We start from the raw sequence: 17,686 nt of genomic DNA on the forward strand, positions 1-17,686 counted from the left end.
TTTATATTATTTTTAATGCCGAGGTCAAGAAAAATATGAACACGACTTTATCTGCCCAATTAGTCGTTAGGTCTAAAGAGAAATATTTTTTTTTCATTTATTTATTCGAGTATGTCCAATCTATCACCATTTGCAGGCTTTGACGTCCTTATCTATTTGCTTTGTTTGTGTCTTGCCACATATCTTTATTTGACCTTTCATCTTGAAGATCTGTCGAAAATGTCTGTGTGTGAACAACTGTACCCCGTCTGCATTTGTGTTTGTAATCCTCCAGGTCTCCGAAATGTAAAGCTATACTGTTTTAACATTTGTGTTGAAGGTCATTATATTGCTCTGGAGTCACACACCTTGAACGTGACTACTTGAGTGGGGAGATAACCTGAAATGATAGCCATGTTTTATTATATCGGTTGTCTTCCGTTTTGATCCTAGTTCTTAAAACTGCAGCTTTGAACCTGAATAGAAAACCTGGTCTTTTTATATCGTTTGCATCCCCTTTTAATTCTATTGCTTCAAACTATACTTTTAATGTGTCGTTTGTCTCCCTTTTTTACTTTCTCGTATACAAAGTATAGAGAAAGTATTGTAATCTTGCACAAAATTTTAAAAAAATCGAGATTTTTGCAAATTTCGACGTTTTACACCTCCCTGAGTGGGAAAAACATAGTTTTGCAATCTTGTCCGTATGTATGTGTGTATGTCCGTGTGTGTGTGTGTGTGTCTGTGGTGTGTGTGTGTCTGTAAACACGATAACTTGAATACCGTTACAGTTAGGTTGATGAAATTTCATGTATAAGTGTTATATCAAATTTGTAGATCCGTATCAACTTTTCAACAATTTCCGATAACCGGAAAAGAAACTTTTTCTACTTTCAATTTTTCAAAAACCTATAACTGGATTACTATTAAGATAAATGAAATTTCACAAATAAGTAAAAGATCTAATTCTCTGCCTTCTATTAATTTTGAGTAACTTCCGTTGACTCAAAAAACACATGTGAATTTATAAAGTACTAATAATTTTCCGCACTATTATACCAATTTTTTTGGCGTTTACTTGATGTGGGGTTTTTTTACGAGTTTCTATTCTATTTTGAAAAGTTTAAGTAATTAAAAATGTAGGCCCCCCTATTTAAAATATTGTCTATATCCCGAGTTGCCATCCCCCGTAGTGTTATATAAGAATATTCGAGAAAGTTTAAGGGAGATCACTCCAGGTTTATTTCTACCGCTTCAAATTGTACTCCTGATGTATCGTTTGTCTCCCATTTTGATTGTAATGCTTTAAAGTGCAGCTTTTAGCATGAATAGAAAGTATTTTCTCATAATACTGTTTTGGACTCTAGTGCTTCAAACTGCAACAAAGATAACTCACATAAGTTTAGTTTTTGATTCTATTCAGTTTTTGTAGTAATTTAGACAGAAAAGTAATACCCCATCAACAAAGCCTAGCTTTCTACACCGATGACGTATACCATACCTAATACTTACGCCTGATTAGAAACAGGCAATCGTCTTATAGCGGTACGGTAAATCACACTGACCCAGAGTATTGCTACAATTGTAAGATATACCGGAACATGCATACATACATTACTGTCGAACCATTGCAGTGAACAATTGAAGGGGGATAAAATGGGGTGAACGTTGTTTGTACATTGTACCCTGTTCCGTTCGTTGTAATAGTCCAGTTTTTGAAAGGGTGTATAAGGTGTATGAAAACGTGTGTGATGGCCCCATTTTCGTCCAGATCTCCAAAGTTAGGAAAGGTTAGGTCTATACTAGTATTTAACCACTGTATTATAGTTTTACTAGCTTGTGTGTGTTTGTATTAGAATAGACTGTGTTAGGTGTAGATAGCGTAGTTACTATTACATTATTTTAGTTTTAACGAGCCTTTGTTTCATTCAGTCTTGTTTTGTAACCCGTTTGTGGTTGTTTGTCTCATGTGTTGCGCAATGTATCGGATCACATGTAAGGCGTGTCCGTGTGTTCACAACAACCGTACATACAATGATACATATATTACTACTGATGCTATAATTCATTGTAATATAATGAAAGTCTGGTTAAATAATTACAGTTTTTAAAAAACCTTACGAATGAATTCGATTTTCTATGAAACTAACCAAGTATTAAAATCCTTGTTTTAAGTGTTAGCATTAACATTTTAGTATATTTTATAATTACTTTTTGTTTTTCTTATTTTGCAGATTTATACTATTTATTTAGTAGTTTTTTTTTTGTTTACACAATCTATGTCCACCCTTCCCAACCTGGGTAGCTAGTTGTAACGCCTCTGGGTGGGATGCAAAAGGTCTCAGTGAGAGCTCCAGGTGTCTAGTAGCTGGTATCATAGGTGAGAGGAATGCCAGGCTAATGAACAAAATCTTAAGCCGGTAATGTTTATATACACGAGAGAAAGAGCTGGAGCTAAGACTTATCGAAATAAACATTAGTTTAATTGGTTGTGTACCCAATGCTGTAAGGTACGGCCTAGGTATAGAGAGCTAGACTGCTAACCCGTAAGTCTCGAGTTCGAATCCGGGTTCACGTCAGTAGACCGTCACTGAGTAAAGTACGGCGGCTGAGCATAGTGGTGATCACACTATCTTTCATATACCGAGGTCACAGAGACTGGTAAACTCTACTTCACTTGCTCCATACACCGTCATGTTAGGAAGGAAAACTATACTTTCTTTAAACCACGGCCTTAATGCTCTCCTCGTTAGCTTTTGTGTGACAAAAAAAAAGAAACCGCTGAGAAAGTGTTTGTTTTGTTTTCAATGGAAATGTTACACTCACCTTGGTCTGTATGCTCTATAAATGCAACATTAAAGACGTCATTTGCCTAATCTGTGACACTGTGCAGACTTACCATATGACATTACATTTCTTAAACTATTTAAATAGTTTTTTTCCAACCAGATAATTGATCTACATTTAGAAACATTTATTTGCTTGACATACGTGTGTTCGATCTCTAAATATTTTATTTAATTATAATATATGTATATTCAAATGTGGAGAGAGATAGAGAAAGAGGCAGAGATATATAGAGAGAACTTAGGTTAGAATTAGCATTAGATGTTTAATGTAAATAATAAAAGCTGAACAAAACTTTCAGTTTTAGATTGCCAGAATTTTTTAATTATTTAATTTTACGATTCATTGATGTTTTTTTTTTTTTTTGTTAATTGTTGAACCCAAAAGACACTTGACAAGCCTCGTTGGATGTGAGTATCACCTGCTGATTAGCAGGCAGCTTGCATGTGGCGTCAGCAAACGAGCAGACATTGCCGTAGGTTTTACCGTCACTTCCGCAGACGGGGAGGTAAATCTTGGCACACCCACCCGGACAGACGCGGTCAGCATCCTTGCAGATACCCCGGTACAGGGCGGTGACCTTAGGGAAAGGACCCTTGCAGTTGACGGCCCGCATGATGCAACGGTTGAGATACGTGACCCCGTCGCTTCCACACACAGGCTTGTTAGTCCTGTGACACAGACGAGGGCATTTGGTCAGACACTCCCCCTCGTACTGGATCGTTATCTGCTCACTTTCCGGCTTCTTGCAGTTCTTTACCTTCAGCATACATTGATTGGGGTAGGTTTTTCCGTCACTGCCGCAAACAGGATCGTACTCTTGAGTACAGACTCGTGGGCAGTCGGGATTGCATTGACCTTCGTGAGCTAAAGTGATTTCTGGTTCTCCAGATTGGCGATGACAGTTGGCGTATTTCAGAAGACAAATGTTATCGTAGGTGATGCTGTTGTTCCCGCAGACTGGGGAGTAGTTGTAAGGGCAGACTTTAGGGCAGTCTGGGTCTGGGGTAGGGTGGACGTTACATTCTCCTTCGTGAGCTAAAGTGATTTCAGCTTCTCCAGATTGGCGATGACAGTTGGCGTATTTCAGATGACAAAGGTTGTCGTAAGTGATGCTGTTGTTCCCACAGACTGGTGAGTAGTTGTAAGGGCAGACTTTAGGGCAGTCTGGCTCTGGGGTAGGGTGGTCGCTACATTCTCCTTGGTGAGCGATTTGTATTTGCTCCTCGATAGGTTTGTAGCAGTTGGCCTGGTCGAGCAGACATTTGTTGTCGTAGGTGACGCCGTCGGTACCACACACAGGCCTGTAGTCCCTGGGACAAACTTTAGGGCAGACTGGCTTGCCGCAGACGCCAGTGTGGACTACGGTGATTCGCTCTTCCGGTTTCTTGTAGCAGTTATCGACCTTGAGCATGCAGTCGTTGCTGTACGTCACGCCGTTACTGCCACATACAGGGGCGTAGACCGCTGGACAAAACTTCGGACACTCGATGCACTCACCTTCGTACACAACAGTAATCTGATCCTCTGGGACTTTGTTGCAGTTGGCGTTGTCCAGTTCGCATGGGTTGCTGTAGGTCTTCCGGTCACTTCCACACAGTGGCCTGTAGATGCGTGGACAAGGACGTGGACACTTGACGCCCTTACATGGACCGAAGTAGTCAACCGTGACCTTCTCTTCGGGTTTTTTGTTGCAGTTGTAGACCTGGATCTTGCACAAGTTGTCGTACGTCTTCCCGTCATTCCCGCAGACTGGGGCGTACAAAGTGGGACAAACTGTCGGACAGGTTTTGCAGATGCCGTCGTAAGCTTTGGTGATTTGCTCTTCGGGTTTTTTGTTGCAGTTGGCGTTGTCTAGCTCGCACTGGTTGGCGTAGGTCAGACCATCGCTACCACAGATTGGTTTAAAGATCTTCGGACACGGCCCAGGGCAGGGCTTAGATGAGCACTCCCCTTCGTGGACAACCGTTATTTTATCTTCGTCTGGCTTGTTGCAGTTGGCGTTGTCCAGATCGCATTGGTTGGAGTACGTGACGCCGTCACTACCGCAGAGTGGCTGGTAGTTCAAGGGACAAGGTCTTGGACAAGGTGTGATTGGCGAATCACATTCTCCCATATGTACAATCGTTATCTTGTCTTCAGGTTTTTGGCCGCAGTTGACGTTGTCAAGCATGCATTTGTTGGGGTATGTTTTGCCGTCGCTACCACACACAGGAACGTAGTTTTTCGGGCACACCTTAGTGCATGGGCTTGATGAACAGGAATCTCTTATTACTATTGTGATTTTTTCTTCGGGTTTTTTATTACAGTTTGCGTTGTCAAGCTCACACTCATTGGAGTAGGTGATTCCATCGCTACCACAGACTGGTCTAAGAATATATGGACATGGCCGTGGGCAAGGTTTAGTTGAGCACCGTCCCTTGTAAGCAACGGTTACTTTATCTTCTGGTTTCCTATCGCAGTTAGCGTTGTCAAACTCGCACTTGTTGGGGTAGGTGATTCCATCGCTTCCACAGACGGGGTCGATTATCTTCGTGCACGGTTTCCTGCACTGTGTTGGGCACTGACCTCTTGAGACAATGGTGATTTGATCTTCCGGATCCTTGTCGCAGTTTACGTTGTCCAGTTCGCATTTGTTGGCGTAGGTGTAGCCGTCACTCCCGCAGACGGGGTCGTAAATTCTCGGGCATGGTCTGGGGCAGGTCGTAGTCTTGCACACACCAGGGTGGACTACCGTTATCTTCTCGCTGGGTGTCTTGTAGCAGTTAACGTTGTCAAGGATACACTGGTTGTCGTAGGTGTTGCCGTCGCTTCCACAGACGGGGTCATAAATTCTCGGGCATGGTCTCGGGCATTTCATTTTGTCGCATTCTCCAACTTTGGCGATGGTTACTTGAGCGTCGTCTGGTTTGTCGCAGTTGGCTGCGAACAGGGAGCAGGCGTTTCCGTATGTCTTGCCGTCACTTCCGCATACCGGTTCATATTCCTTAGTACAGGCTCTAGGGCAGCTGCTTTTATCAGTGCAGCTTCCTTCGAAGATAAAGTGGATAAATTCTTCTGGCTTAAGGCAGCTGGCGACATTCAGATGGCAGAGGTTGCTGTAGGTGACCCCGTCACTGCCGCATACAGGATTGTATTCAAATGTACAGTCACGCGGGCAGTTCTTGCACTCCCCCTTGTAGTCGACCTGCACCTGGTTCTCTGGTTTCTTGTAGCAGTTGGCGTTTTCCAAGACGCACTTGTTGGAGTAGGTCTTGCCGTCGGTACCACAGATTGGATCGTACTTCTTGTCGCACGGCTTCAGGCAGTCATCCGTGTCCTTGCACGGGGACTTGTACAGCACCGTCACGTGATCCTTGACGTCCTTGCCGCAGTTCTTGATGCTGAGGGCGCAGGTGTTGATGTAGGTCTTGCCGTCACTGCCGCACATCGGGTCATAGTTCATCTTACAACCAGTCAAACATTTGGCGTCGTCGTCGCGCTGTCCATAGGCTGTTAGAGAAATCCATAAGTAAAGGGTTAATAAGACATAATTGATATGTTTTTTTTCCAAATGTTTAAACATAACGCAGGCCAGCATTTTAAAAACTTTCAATGCTGCTATCGTATCCCAATGCCTTAATATACTGCGAATTCTAGTCTTAAAATAATTAATTAAGTTTGACAATTGAAATATTCTACAGCACTATATTAGCATTTTAAATTAATCATCTTTCAGGTTAATTATTTGAAATAAATGCTTCTATATACGTTGCATGACCTAGTAAAATATGCATTGGTACGTGATTCAAGCGAAAGAGAAAATAATCCACAGGCTAGGCTTATGAAACTTTCCCAAGTTTGGCCTAATGATGTCATCTTACAGCGGATTGAAATATTAGCAATACTGATTGATTTATGAAATATTAAAACTCCAAAAAACAAGTGTTACTAGTTGAAAAAAAAAAACTATACGTTGAAAAACAGACTAATATAGAACTTAATTTTTTAAATGTAAAACATGTGTATCGTGCACCTTCGATTATTTAAAATTGTATTCTAATCCAGATGCGAATCAATAAGATAATTAGTTTATGTTATCATTTTCAATCTTTACTATTTATAAAATTCAATAAAGCTATACATATGCAAAAACTGATAAAATATGAGAAAAATAAACTAAACTCCTCTACTTACCGACGCCTAGGACCAAAGCAAGGAAAAATACAGAGTTCATGTCTGAAAGTAAAAAAAAAGACGTGTCACTTTACTAAAGGAATTTCTTCTTTGAAACGATTTTTATGCTCAACATATTTTGAACTGTAAGTAGACTATATAAATCCGTGTTTAAGTCAATAGAACTCACTCGCAGTAAACACTATGGAAGAGATTATCATTTAACCCAACCAAATTTAGAGTTTCTCTCGTACAGTTAAGTCATGGTTAGACTGAAGCCAAGTGCAAGTCATATCTATATAGCTATATTATGTACCCATCGGAGAAGGGTTAAATTCAAATCATGTACACATCAAATCTGTGTAGTCTTGAACCCGGTACCCTTTAAGCTGTATTACGTCAGGTACCCATTAAATCTGTATTATGCCAGGTACCTATTAAAGCTGGGTAGACTCGAGCGTACATAAAAGTCATGATGGTTCAATGCCACAAAAAGATTAACCGTACCTTACCTTGCTCACTGCTAGCTGGCTCAATGAAATGTCTCCACGGGGTTCCCGCTAGTATCTTATAGCCCTAGCCTCTCACCAAAAAGCTGTTACTTGAGTAATTTATGCTTACCTCAGCTAATTAAGTCGTTGTTTATTCGATACAGACACTATACTCATTAACTTTGTTGCACACTTCAGCATTTTCATTAAGCGGTTCTCAAATCATGTAAGTACTCGGTAAGTGTGTGTTCAAAAGCCAACGACATTTAAATTAAATGCATTACGAATTTTAAAGTATATCTTTTAAAACAAAAACTTGCCTAAAACAATAGTTTACGATTAATTTAAAAATGTATTAAGGCAAATTAATTTATTTTTGAAAATGTTTGAAAACTTAGCAGATTTTACAAGTGTAGCCTACAGTGTGAAGACGCTGTTATGAGCTAAAACTTTCAATTGAGTTTATGTATAACACATTTAGGGTATATTTATTTAGCCTAACCTCTATAATCTGATAAATGTTATGGATATTAATAACTGATGGACTATTGAGTTTAAATTTTGTTCATGTGATCAATGCAGTTTTTCTTTTAGTTCCGCTGGTAATCAAAACTCAACAAAGTAAACACGTTGACATTTAAGGGTTATACACAAATCCTTTGAGGACCGCTGTTTTTCTAGTTCAAAGTAATCGAAGTGTTTTTGCGAGAAAGTGATCGATAGGTTTATTTTTAGGTTTTAAATTTAGTTTTAGAAAACAACAGCAATTAGAAAATATTGTTATATTAAAATGTTACTGACGAAAATGCTAATTGCTGTTTTGCGGTAGTGTGTATTTGAGAAAGATAGATGTGTGTGTGTGTGTGTGATGTAGAATGGGAACCAAAGAATAAGTGTAACTATTTTGTACAAACTTTTATTTAGTTGGCAACGTCTTGTTGCTCAACTTTGGCCCACTTTTAATGCAGCGATTTCGCTCAAACTTTCAAGATACGTTCTACTTTGATGATAGAATAAGTCAATTTATTTTTTTAATTTATTTAGATGCTTAATTAGTCATTAAAATTAATTAACGGTTTTGACACTAAGGGAGATAACAAAAATAAATAACAATTAGGGTGATAACTAACTGGACGCAATCACACTAACTGTCAGATGTGCTGTTGTTCACGAGAATGTTTACAATCGTTGAGCCGGTCGATCAAATGGTGGCCACTAGGGGCAGATAATAAAGTTTTTTTAAACGATTTAAAACTAAGGGGAGGCTACATGATTTAGAGCTTGTTATCGTCCGTAAAATATGATCAGGGACGGCTGCTTGCACGAGGCATATAATGGTCTTCTGGATATCGCGTGCTACTGATGGTGTTTTAAAGCAAAGATTTTTAGTGGTGTCGGCTTAATAAATTAGGAATCACTAAAAAGCAGAAAATAAAACAAATATTTAAAAAAAAACCTTTATAGTATAGCAACAAGCTTTTAAATGAGCGGAAAAAAATAAAATAAAACTAATTTGCTTTCTGTCATAAAAGCTTTGGTTGCTAAAATATGTAGAAGATCCTCATGTTTAATTTTCTATACATCGCTCACAAGCTGATAAGTTTCCATACAAACCGGTGTCACTAATTATTGATATTTATTTTTACTTTGAGCTCCTGAAAAGTAAAAAAGGTCCCTTTTCAAACCTGATGATCTATAGGACACGTGAAGTAGAGTTCACTTGTTTATGTGACCTCGGCATATGAAGAGATAGTGTGCTCAGCACTAAGCCCAGCCGTCTTTACTTTCCCTAACGTGAGTTAGGTACCCATCAGAGTTGGGTGGACTCCGGGACGGCCTACTGACTTTGAGCTCCTAACTCTAAACAAAATGGTTGCGGCTCATCTAAATACGATAGTGGTCTATCTGTTAAAAGCATGGTTGCTGTGTTGAGTTTGAATTTTCGGGCAGATGTGACGCGTTAGATGGGGGACAATAACCCATCTAAAAGAGAAAACGAAATCAAACAGGAGTAGAGCCCCATAGACGATATGATTACCAACTCACGCGACACAGCTGATTCCAAGTTGAGCAGGTTACGCTCTGTCCCCTGGGTCTATCAGCTGTGAGGGCTGAGGGGGTCTGATCAGTGGCGTCACCCGGTGTCATCCCCTCCTCCCAAAAATCAAAGTATATATATATATATATATATATATATATATATATATATATATATATATATATATATATATACATATGTATGTATATATATATATATATATATATATATATATATATATATATATATATATATATATATATATATATATATATAATGCATGCTCCATACAATTGTAACATCTTCCCGTGTAAGAGATATGTGCTAATTCAGGCAAGTGAGTGATGGAAGGTGGATGGTTGGCTGGTGACAGTGTAGAAAAGGTGGATGATGACAATGGATATAAGGTGGATGGGTGGCGTTTGGCAATCTGAGAGAAGTTGAATGTGTGAAAGGCGGGTTGGATATAATTTAATATTTGTTTTTAAAACCGAATCTATTTAAAATTTTACCCAGAAATCTCTAAAAACTGAATGCGTTAAAAACAAGTTAATTAAAAAGTCTAGTGACATTTAAGCGCAATTTCCTTATGTTATCTAAAAATAGCTCTGTCGTAGCGTAAATCAAGAGCAGGGTTAGTAAAACCATTGGTTAGTTATTAAAACGTTTTTTATTAATTTTTTTTCAGTATTTTACATGTTTTATTTACAATAGAGTTACATGACTAAAAACCATTGCGCGCCTAGCTACCGAACGTGATGGCGCAGCTATTGAACGTGATGGCGCAGCTATTGAACGTGATGACGCGTGTGGTGTGGTTGGATAAAAATGCCTACTAATTCGGTCCAAATTTTAATTAATTAAAAAAAAAATTTGTGACCGAACGAAAGGATATTTTTGAAAACTTTCTTCGGCAATATTGTTCTAAATTATGGCAGAAATCGATTACCACAATTTTTTGAATAATAACTTGAGTAATTGTTGTATACGTAATTAGCATAATTTGAGAAAAAGTTTGTAAAAATTTCACAAAATAAAAATAAAAACATAACTCAGAACAATATATTTAATCTAGTACATTTTACGGCATTAATATTTTGTTTACATCAATTTATTTTTTGCCGTAATACTCGTAATACACGTCTTTACACGGACCACCATAAGCAAACCTAACATTATGGTCGCAGCTAGCCATGCTGAGCTCACAGTAGCTGTTGTAGGTCGTCCCGTCATCCCCACACACAGGGTCCACCACACCCTGGACACAAGACGACGGGCAGCTGTTGCCGATGGGTTGAGGGCGACACCTGCCGGCGGTCACCACGGCCACCACGGGTCGGGTTTGAGGATATTCGCAGTTTACCTTGTCCATCTGACATGGGTTCCTGTACATCACAAGATCACTGCCGCAGACGGGCTTGTCTTCATCAGTGCACGTTACGGTGCAGCTCTTTTTACAAGGACCGTCCCTGACCTTAGTGATGGGAGTTGAGCCGCTGGGCTGTAGGCAGTTCTTGCTCTCTAGAGCACAGCTGTTGGGGTAGGTGTTGCCGTCACTGCCACACACGGGCCGGTCAGCTGCGATACAGGCTTTAGAACACGGCTTGGCCTGACCTGTGTACAGAAAAACAAAGATCCAGCACTTAGCATTAGCAACTTCATTTCAGATCAGCGAGGCTTATTTTATTTTATTAAGTGTTATAGAATACACGGTAAACTGCTTTTAAATATAGCAATGGTTTATAGAAATTATTACACATTTGTTTTTAAATAAAAAAGTCAATTTCAAATAGCAAAATTCTCTAAACCTTAAAGATACTTAACATAAAAATATTAAATAATTATCTTAAATTATTATTTATACATTCAAACAAAAATGTTCAGACACGGATTCTTGAAGTAGATTAAATAACTGAATTTGTAGCCAAGACTTGTTCCAAGAGTTTATTTACATACTACTAGAGACTTGCCTAGAGTTCAATGTACGTACTTATACAACAATCTTGCCTAGAGTTTATGTTCATAATACAATAGACATGCCTGGGATAAATGCAGATGATTATTTACATATCACCACTGCATTTACAATCAGAACACCCACAGGTCACCATGATAGGGGACAAGTGTAGCGCCACAAATAAAAACTTGAGATTGTCTCCACCGTGAGAGAAATAGAGGGGGGGGGGGTCATTGGGACGTGCGGGAGAGAGGTAGAAGAGGTGCTGTCCTGAGGCAAACAATGGCATGAACTCAGGCAGCTCGTCTACGACTGGGGGGGGGGGGGGGGGTTAGTAGTGTTTTCTTGTTGACTTATGCCCTACAGGAGGCATAGTAAAGTTTGTATTCTGCCCTATTGTCACACCCTGTGTGTACAGCCAACTTCATGGCACAAACTAAAGGCAAATACAAACCGCATCCCTGTTGTGTTATTATTTTTTAAGGCCTGATAGATAACACCTAACAACCCTTATCCTGGTGATTTTTACAATTTTATTGATATCACAGATACAGCAGCTACACTACCAAAAAACAACGCCTTTCACCTTCAATCTACTGCACTTCCTCCTTTCTTTTGCGCATGCCCCTGTCCACAATATTTTGTAGATTTATATTCCTACATAGCCTGTTTACACCTCCACTCGTAACATACATTCACCCAAAACAAATACTCCCACATGTGACTGTTACACCTATGCCCTACACGAAGGCATTGTGCATTTTTTTATTGTTGCTTTTTAATCCACGGGAGCCACTATGATTAAAGTACTAAGTTGAGCCAAATGCACAATAAGCTGTTAGGTAAACGATTAAAACGTGGTATTTCTACTGACCTATTGCAAGCACCAACATCAGGATATATGCACGTATCATGGCTGAATGGAAAAAAAATATACAAATTACAAACTATGTTACTGATAAGTTTAGGGGAACATGGTTTCCTTTCTTTTACGCTATATAAATGATTTTAAAAATACAAAATAAAGTTGTATAAAGTTGTTTGACGAGCCATATAGCAAGTGATAAAGATTAGATTATACACAATCACATAATCACGTTATAGTTGACTAGATAGTTTTAAACGCTTAATAAACTATTTATATTGATTAGACCGTAAAAAAGCTTGCACTGATCATTAAAGACAGCAGCTTTCACTTACCTGTAATACTTTCTAGCCGTTTGTTGAATCAAATCTTCGTGAAAACCTCTACACATCTCGTTTGTTTGAAGGTAATTGCAGGATGTTGCTAAATTAGTTTTTCTTCAGCAAACTGATTCTCAAGCTAGAGAAATTCAGGATATTTTTCTTAGATATGAAAAACTAAACCGCATAGACAAAACAACTTGCACCAGCCTTCTACATAAAAAAATAATTACAAATTCAAAAAAGCTTTGTTTTAAATATATTGTATGTAATTTATTATTGTGTCATTTTGTAATACATGTATGAAATGCAACATAACATGAGAACATTATTATGCTTCTTTTTATTTCGATTAGAGTTAAAATGATACTAGACATTGCGAAATACCACTATTAAACACACTATTAATATGTGGTCTTTTAATTTAAATCAACAGTCTTGTAAGTTAAGCTAGATTATCGTGCGATTGTCTATAGTAGAAGTATATGACTTAACTTTTACCAAAGAAAAAAAAGGTGCCTCTCATACTTAATACATTGAGGATCACTTAGCGCGCTGTGTTTTGCTTGTTTAACCATACTCAATCAAACTCATTTAATCTGAATTGATTAACTACATTTTAGCTTAATAGTCAGAAAAACACTTAAAAAATACAAGTTAATAAATTACGTGTCTGTGTAGGAGTGAGTGACACAATTCGGTTAAATTTCCCTAAAAATAGCAGCGCAGGTTGGACTTCGATACTTCACACCTGGGGCCAAGGCCATTCTATTTATTTTTTTATAACGTTGTTTTGTTGTTGTAAAACATGCAACACGCAAGAAATTAAGACAGCGTCTAATGTTGTTGAAGTCGAGTCAACTCATGTTTTATAAACAAATATTTTCATGGGTTTTATTTAACGTAAGGTATTAAAAACTAGTAACAACGTATTCAATATAGATATGATGAAGTAACGTGGTTTTAGGCCTATTTTAAACTGAAATACTTCTGATCATATGTTGTTGAACTCTGTTTATCAGTAGCGTACGCAGGGGGGGGGGGAGCAGGGGGAGCGGCCGCTCCCCCTCTGGCGATTTTTAGCAAAGTGGCGCCTTTTTGGAAACTTTTTAAACTCAAAGTTTTAAACAATGATATTTGTTAAAAAACATTTTTGATCGGCACATCTATGTAAATCACAAGATTTCTTTGCATGCAGCAATTAAGCATTATAGTACTAGTCTAGTAGTGTCTACGTTTACAACACGTATTAACAGCTGCATCAGTTTGCCATTCTAAAAATAACCATTATGATGCATTGCAAGGTTTAAAAAAAATCTACGGGTAGTACCACTTTGCAAGAGGGATGTTAAGTTTAAGGCAACTGTATAATGTATTTGCTTACGACCAATTGAATTAGAAAATGTTATACATAAAACTTCACACATAATTACTTCATATATTCAGTTTGAATCGTGTGATTAATTTAAAAAATAATTACAATATAGAAACAAATACAACTGATGTGGCACCTCTATTTAAATTTACTTATGATCAAACTGCGTAGTGGTGGGAAAATTTTGACAAGCCCCCTCCCCCATGGACCCCTCTGTAAAAACAAATATTGTCATAACCACTGCTACTTATTTAAATCTATTTCTATAATATATATTTGTGTAATATATATTTGTGTAATATATATGTATGCTTAGAGCAGTCATCTAAAAACTGATGCTATGTTCAGTCTGAGTTGGTTATCTCCCCCCCCCCCCACACACACACCTCACCACCACAATTGTGTCGACATTAATGTCACACCTAGGTATACACTGGGTTGGATAATTGACTTAAAGTGACAGGACAGTGGTGAATGAAGTTGAACCCTCCCCCCCCCCCCCCCAACCCACCCCGAACTGATCTGTTAAGTACAAGTAGAAAAACGCGTAATGATGTACCAAAGTACCATGCCGCCAGAAAATTAGCTTTTTTAAACGTAAAACTCTGTGAATATTGTTTTTGCAATTACCAGTAAAAAGGTTGGTGATCAATACAGTGATCTAACTCATACCTATCACTATGTTAAAAATGATCTTTAAAGAAAACAAAGAAGTAGTAGTTAATTAAAAGTATATGATCTGAAATAAAAGACCAAGTTTTAGTTAACTGTAGGCTGTTATTCCAAGTGTTTTTCTTTGATCTCGAAATGCGTGGTTTTATACCAACTCTGATTTTAAAAACTTTCATTATGCTGTAATACTTTAGCATTTATCTGACGATATATTAAATTTTGATTATAGACAAAAACATTTTGTAAACACGAATTGTGTTAAGCAATTTCATTATATTCTAAAGAAATTATTTATTTGTTTTGACATTTATAATTAAATGTGTAGATATATACATATTTATATTAAGAGAGTGATTATTTCCCCTATTTCACTTGTCTTAAATAATTTCCCAGGAATTATTATGTAAGAATTTTTTTTACAAGAATTACAAAACAGATTGTGTTACGTTCATTGTTTTGGTTGTAGTGTGTGTATATTTTTGTTGTTGTTGTTTAGATTGATACAATTTTTGTTTTGTCGGCCTACATTGTGTGTTTTTTCTTATTTCTTCAGAGTGCTACTTTCAATTTATTTTACATCATAGCGAAGTAATGACATACAGCTAGTAATTTATATATATATATATATATATATATATATATATATATATATATATATATATATATATATATATATATATATATAATACACGTATATAATACACGTATATAGAACGTGTTAAAAATTCGGCGCCTTTTTTTTATCTTTTCGCTCCCCCTACAACGAAAACATGGATACGCCTCTGCTGTTTATATACTGTTTATTGATTATCGGTAATTAATTAAGCTAATGATCAGTGGACGGTTAACACAAAGAACATTTAAAGATGTTTATTTATTTCATAAATACGACATGCTTGCAAAATATAATTACTCAAATAACATTTCGGAAACTCTCTGATCATTTTTTTTTAAATGGTGGGGTTGAAATTAAATAAAACACACTGATCATTTTTTTAAAGATGAGGCTAAAATTAGTATATGTTTTAAATGATGGGATAAAAATTAAGTTTCGCACATGAATGTTAACTATTGCTAAAACTAGCAGTGTCATGAGAGCATAGACTGAAGCTTAGATATAGCACTGACAATTTAGACAGTAAACATACATGTGCTGTGCATTTTAGAAAAAATGAACAACAATATTTTTTAAAAACTCTAATATTCTACGTTTTAGTTAAAAGACAAAGTTGCAAATTACGCACCTTAACTATTGTGTTAAACGTTTGTGTTTATATTATCTACATTTGACCCTTTCGTTTGATAAATGTGAGGTAATTTAGAGTGGTTGAACTCGCCATATGACTTATTGAAAATATTGAACAAACAAATTCAATTGTTATCAAGGAGAGATTCCTTATGTTGTTGATATTATTATGATCACTGCATGATGTTGATGGTAGACCCGTTTTTAGCTAGTCAATGCATGATCAAATCAACTCTTTTTAGTTTTAGATTTAATTTCAAGTAAATTCTCACGAAATCAGTAAACCAGTAGGCCTGTATTAATTTGTGATAAAGATGGAAGATCTTAATTCGTTCACATTTTGATAAGCTATTATCAAGTTTACAAAATCTGTCTTTCTAATTAGTAAAAGCTTGAGACATTACCAGCCTCATAATAGCGAGATGTGTACAATCCCTATTAAATTTTATTAGTACCATCATATTTTGCTATTATGTACAATCTTTTATTCAATTTTAGTAGTACCATCATGTTTTGCTGATGGGTACATTTTCTTTTACATTTTATTAGTACCATCATGGTGTTCGCAATCCTCTGTTTACTTTAAATAGAATCATCATCTATCACAATCTTCTCGTAGCTTTCTGAAGTATCATATATTACAGTTGCAAAAAGTTTATTACTGCGGGTCATCCATTTATTATGGACGCTTGGCAATCATAGGGGGGGAGGGGTGAAATCACAGTGGACGTCTACATGTTGAATTAAATTTTAAGTACTCACATTTTTAAACAAACAAAAACGTCGTATCCTTCATTTAAGTATTTAACTTTTAAGACGGCAGTGTTTGTGTTTTTATAATTAAACCCAGCTCAACGGGTCAATACATCACTTTTTCATCCATACATGATATTGAAAGATACAATAAACGGCGTCATAAAGTTTTTTTTACTATTTTATCCAGTCCCGTCCCGCCCCTCCCCCCCCCCCCCTTAGCCTTAAATATTGTCACCAAATACCAGAATCTAAGACCTCAAATGACGGCACACAAAGTCTACCACCCTTATAAATTCTAAAATATTTATCAAAACTTGGCATCAAGAAGATCTAGGGTGAACATTTTTTATTCAAAATTACAACAACAACAAGTTTAATCTTCCCTTCTCAAAGTGTGTCCAATCCATCCCAGGCTTTTATGTCCTTATCTATTTGCTTTTGTGTCTTGCCACATATCTTTTATTGACCCTTGATCTTGAAGATCTGTCTGTAATAGTGTTAGTAACACTTCAATTCTCCGAAATTTAAAGCAATACAGTTATAACATTTGTGTTGTAGATTCTTATCTTGCTCTGGAGATAACCTGAATAGAATTGACATTCTTATTATATCGTTTGTCTCCCCTTTTGATCCCAGTGCTTCAAATTGCAACATAAAAGATTTAACTCACAGAACCCTGAATTTTGCTTTTATGTAGTGTATGTAACGATGCATATAGAAAAATAATTCCCCAACAACAGAGCCTAACTTTTTATATTGATGACGTAAAGGACCACACCTAATACTTACGTCTTTTTACATAATAGGCAATCGTCTTATAGCGGTAAGGTAAATAATGCTGAGTAGTGCTACAATTGTAACATATACCGGAACATACATACATATGTTACTACTAATGTTAGTACTCATTGTCTGGCGTTGTAATATAATGAAAGTCTGTTTAAATATATTTACAGTTTTAAAAAAAACTTTAAAATGAATTATA

General features: G+C 36.9%; 2 protein-coding genes across 3 annotated transcripts; both read right to left on the minus strand.

Moving 5' to 3' along the window:
* Positions 1–3,121: 3,121 nt before the first annotated feature.
* On the minus strand, positions 3,122–7,594 carry LOC131950081 (agrin-like). Of its 2 annotated transcripts, none has more exons than XM_059312124.1 (3): positions 7,494–7,594; positions 7,003–7,044; positions 3,122–6,318 (listed from the first exon to the last, which is right to left on the minus strand). In XM_059312124.1, exons 2-3 carry the CDS (start codon positions 7,040–7,042, stop codon positions 3,194–3,196), a joined length of 3,165 nt encoding a protein of 1,054 aa, XP_059168107.1. In that variant the 5' UTR covers positions 7,043–7,044; positions 7,494–7,594; the 3' UTR covers positions 3,122–3,193. The 2 variants fall into 2 exon arrangements, with proteins under 2 accessions (XP_059168107.1, XP_059168113.1); XM_059312130.1 differs by having other exon boundaries at positions 7,489–7,529.
* Positions 7,595–10,563: 2,969 nt separating this feature from the next.
* Positions 10,564–12,717, minus strand: LOC131950193 (four-domain proteases inhibitor-like). The gene is made up of 3 exons (XM_059312254.1): positions 12,668–12,717; positions 12,342–12,383; positions 10,564–11,124 (listed from the first exon to the last, which is right to left on the minus strand). The coding sequence occupies exons 2-3, from the start codon at positions 12,379–12,381 to the stop codon at positions 10,622–10,624; spliced, it is 543 nt and encodes a 180-aa protein (XP_059168237.1). The 5' UTR covers positions 12,382–12,383; positions 12,668–12,717; the 3' UTR covers positions 10,564–10,621.
* Positions 12,718–17,686: the final 4,969 nt, after the last annotated feature.

The sequence above is a fragment of the Physella acuta genome, unplaced genomic scaffold (genome assembly GCF_028476545.2).
Source record: "Physella acuta isolate Inbredline_101_S28 unplaced genomic scaffold, ASM2847654v3 ptg000063l, whole genome shotgun sequence".
NCBI lineage: Eukaryota > Metazoa > Mollusca > Gastropoda > Physidae > Physella > Physella acuta.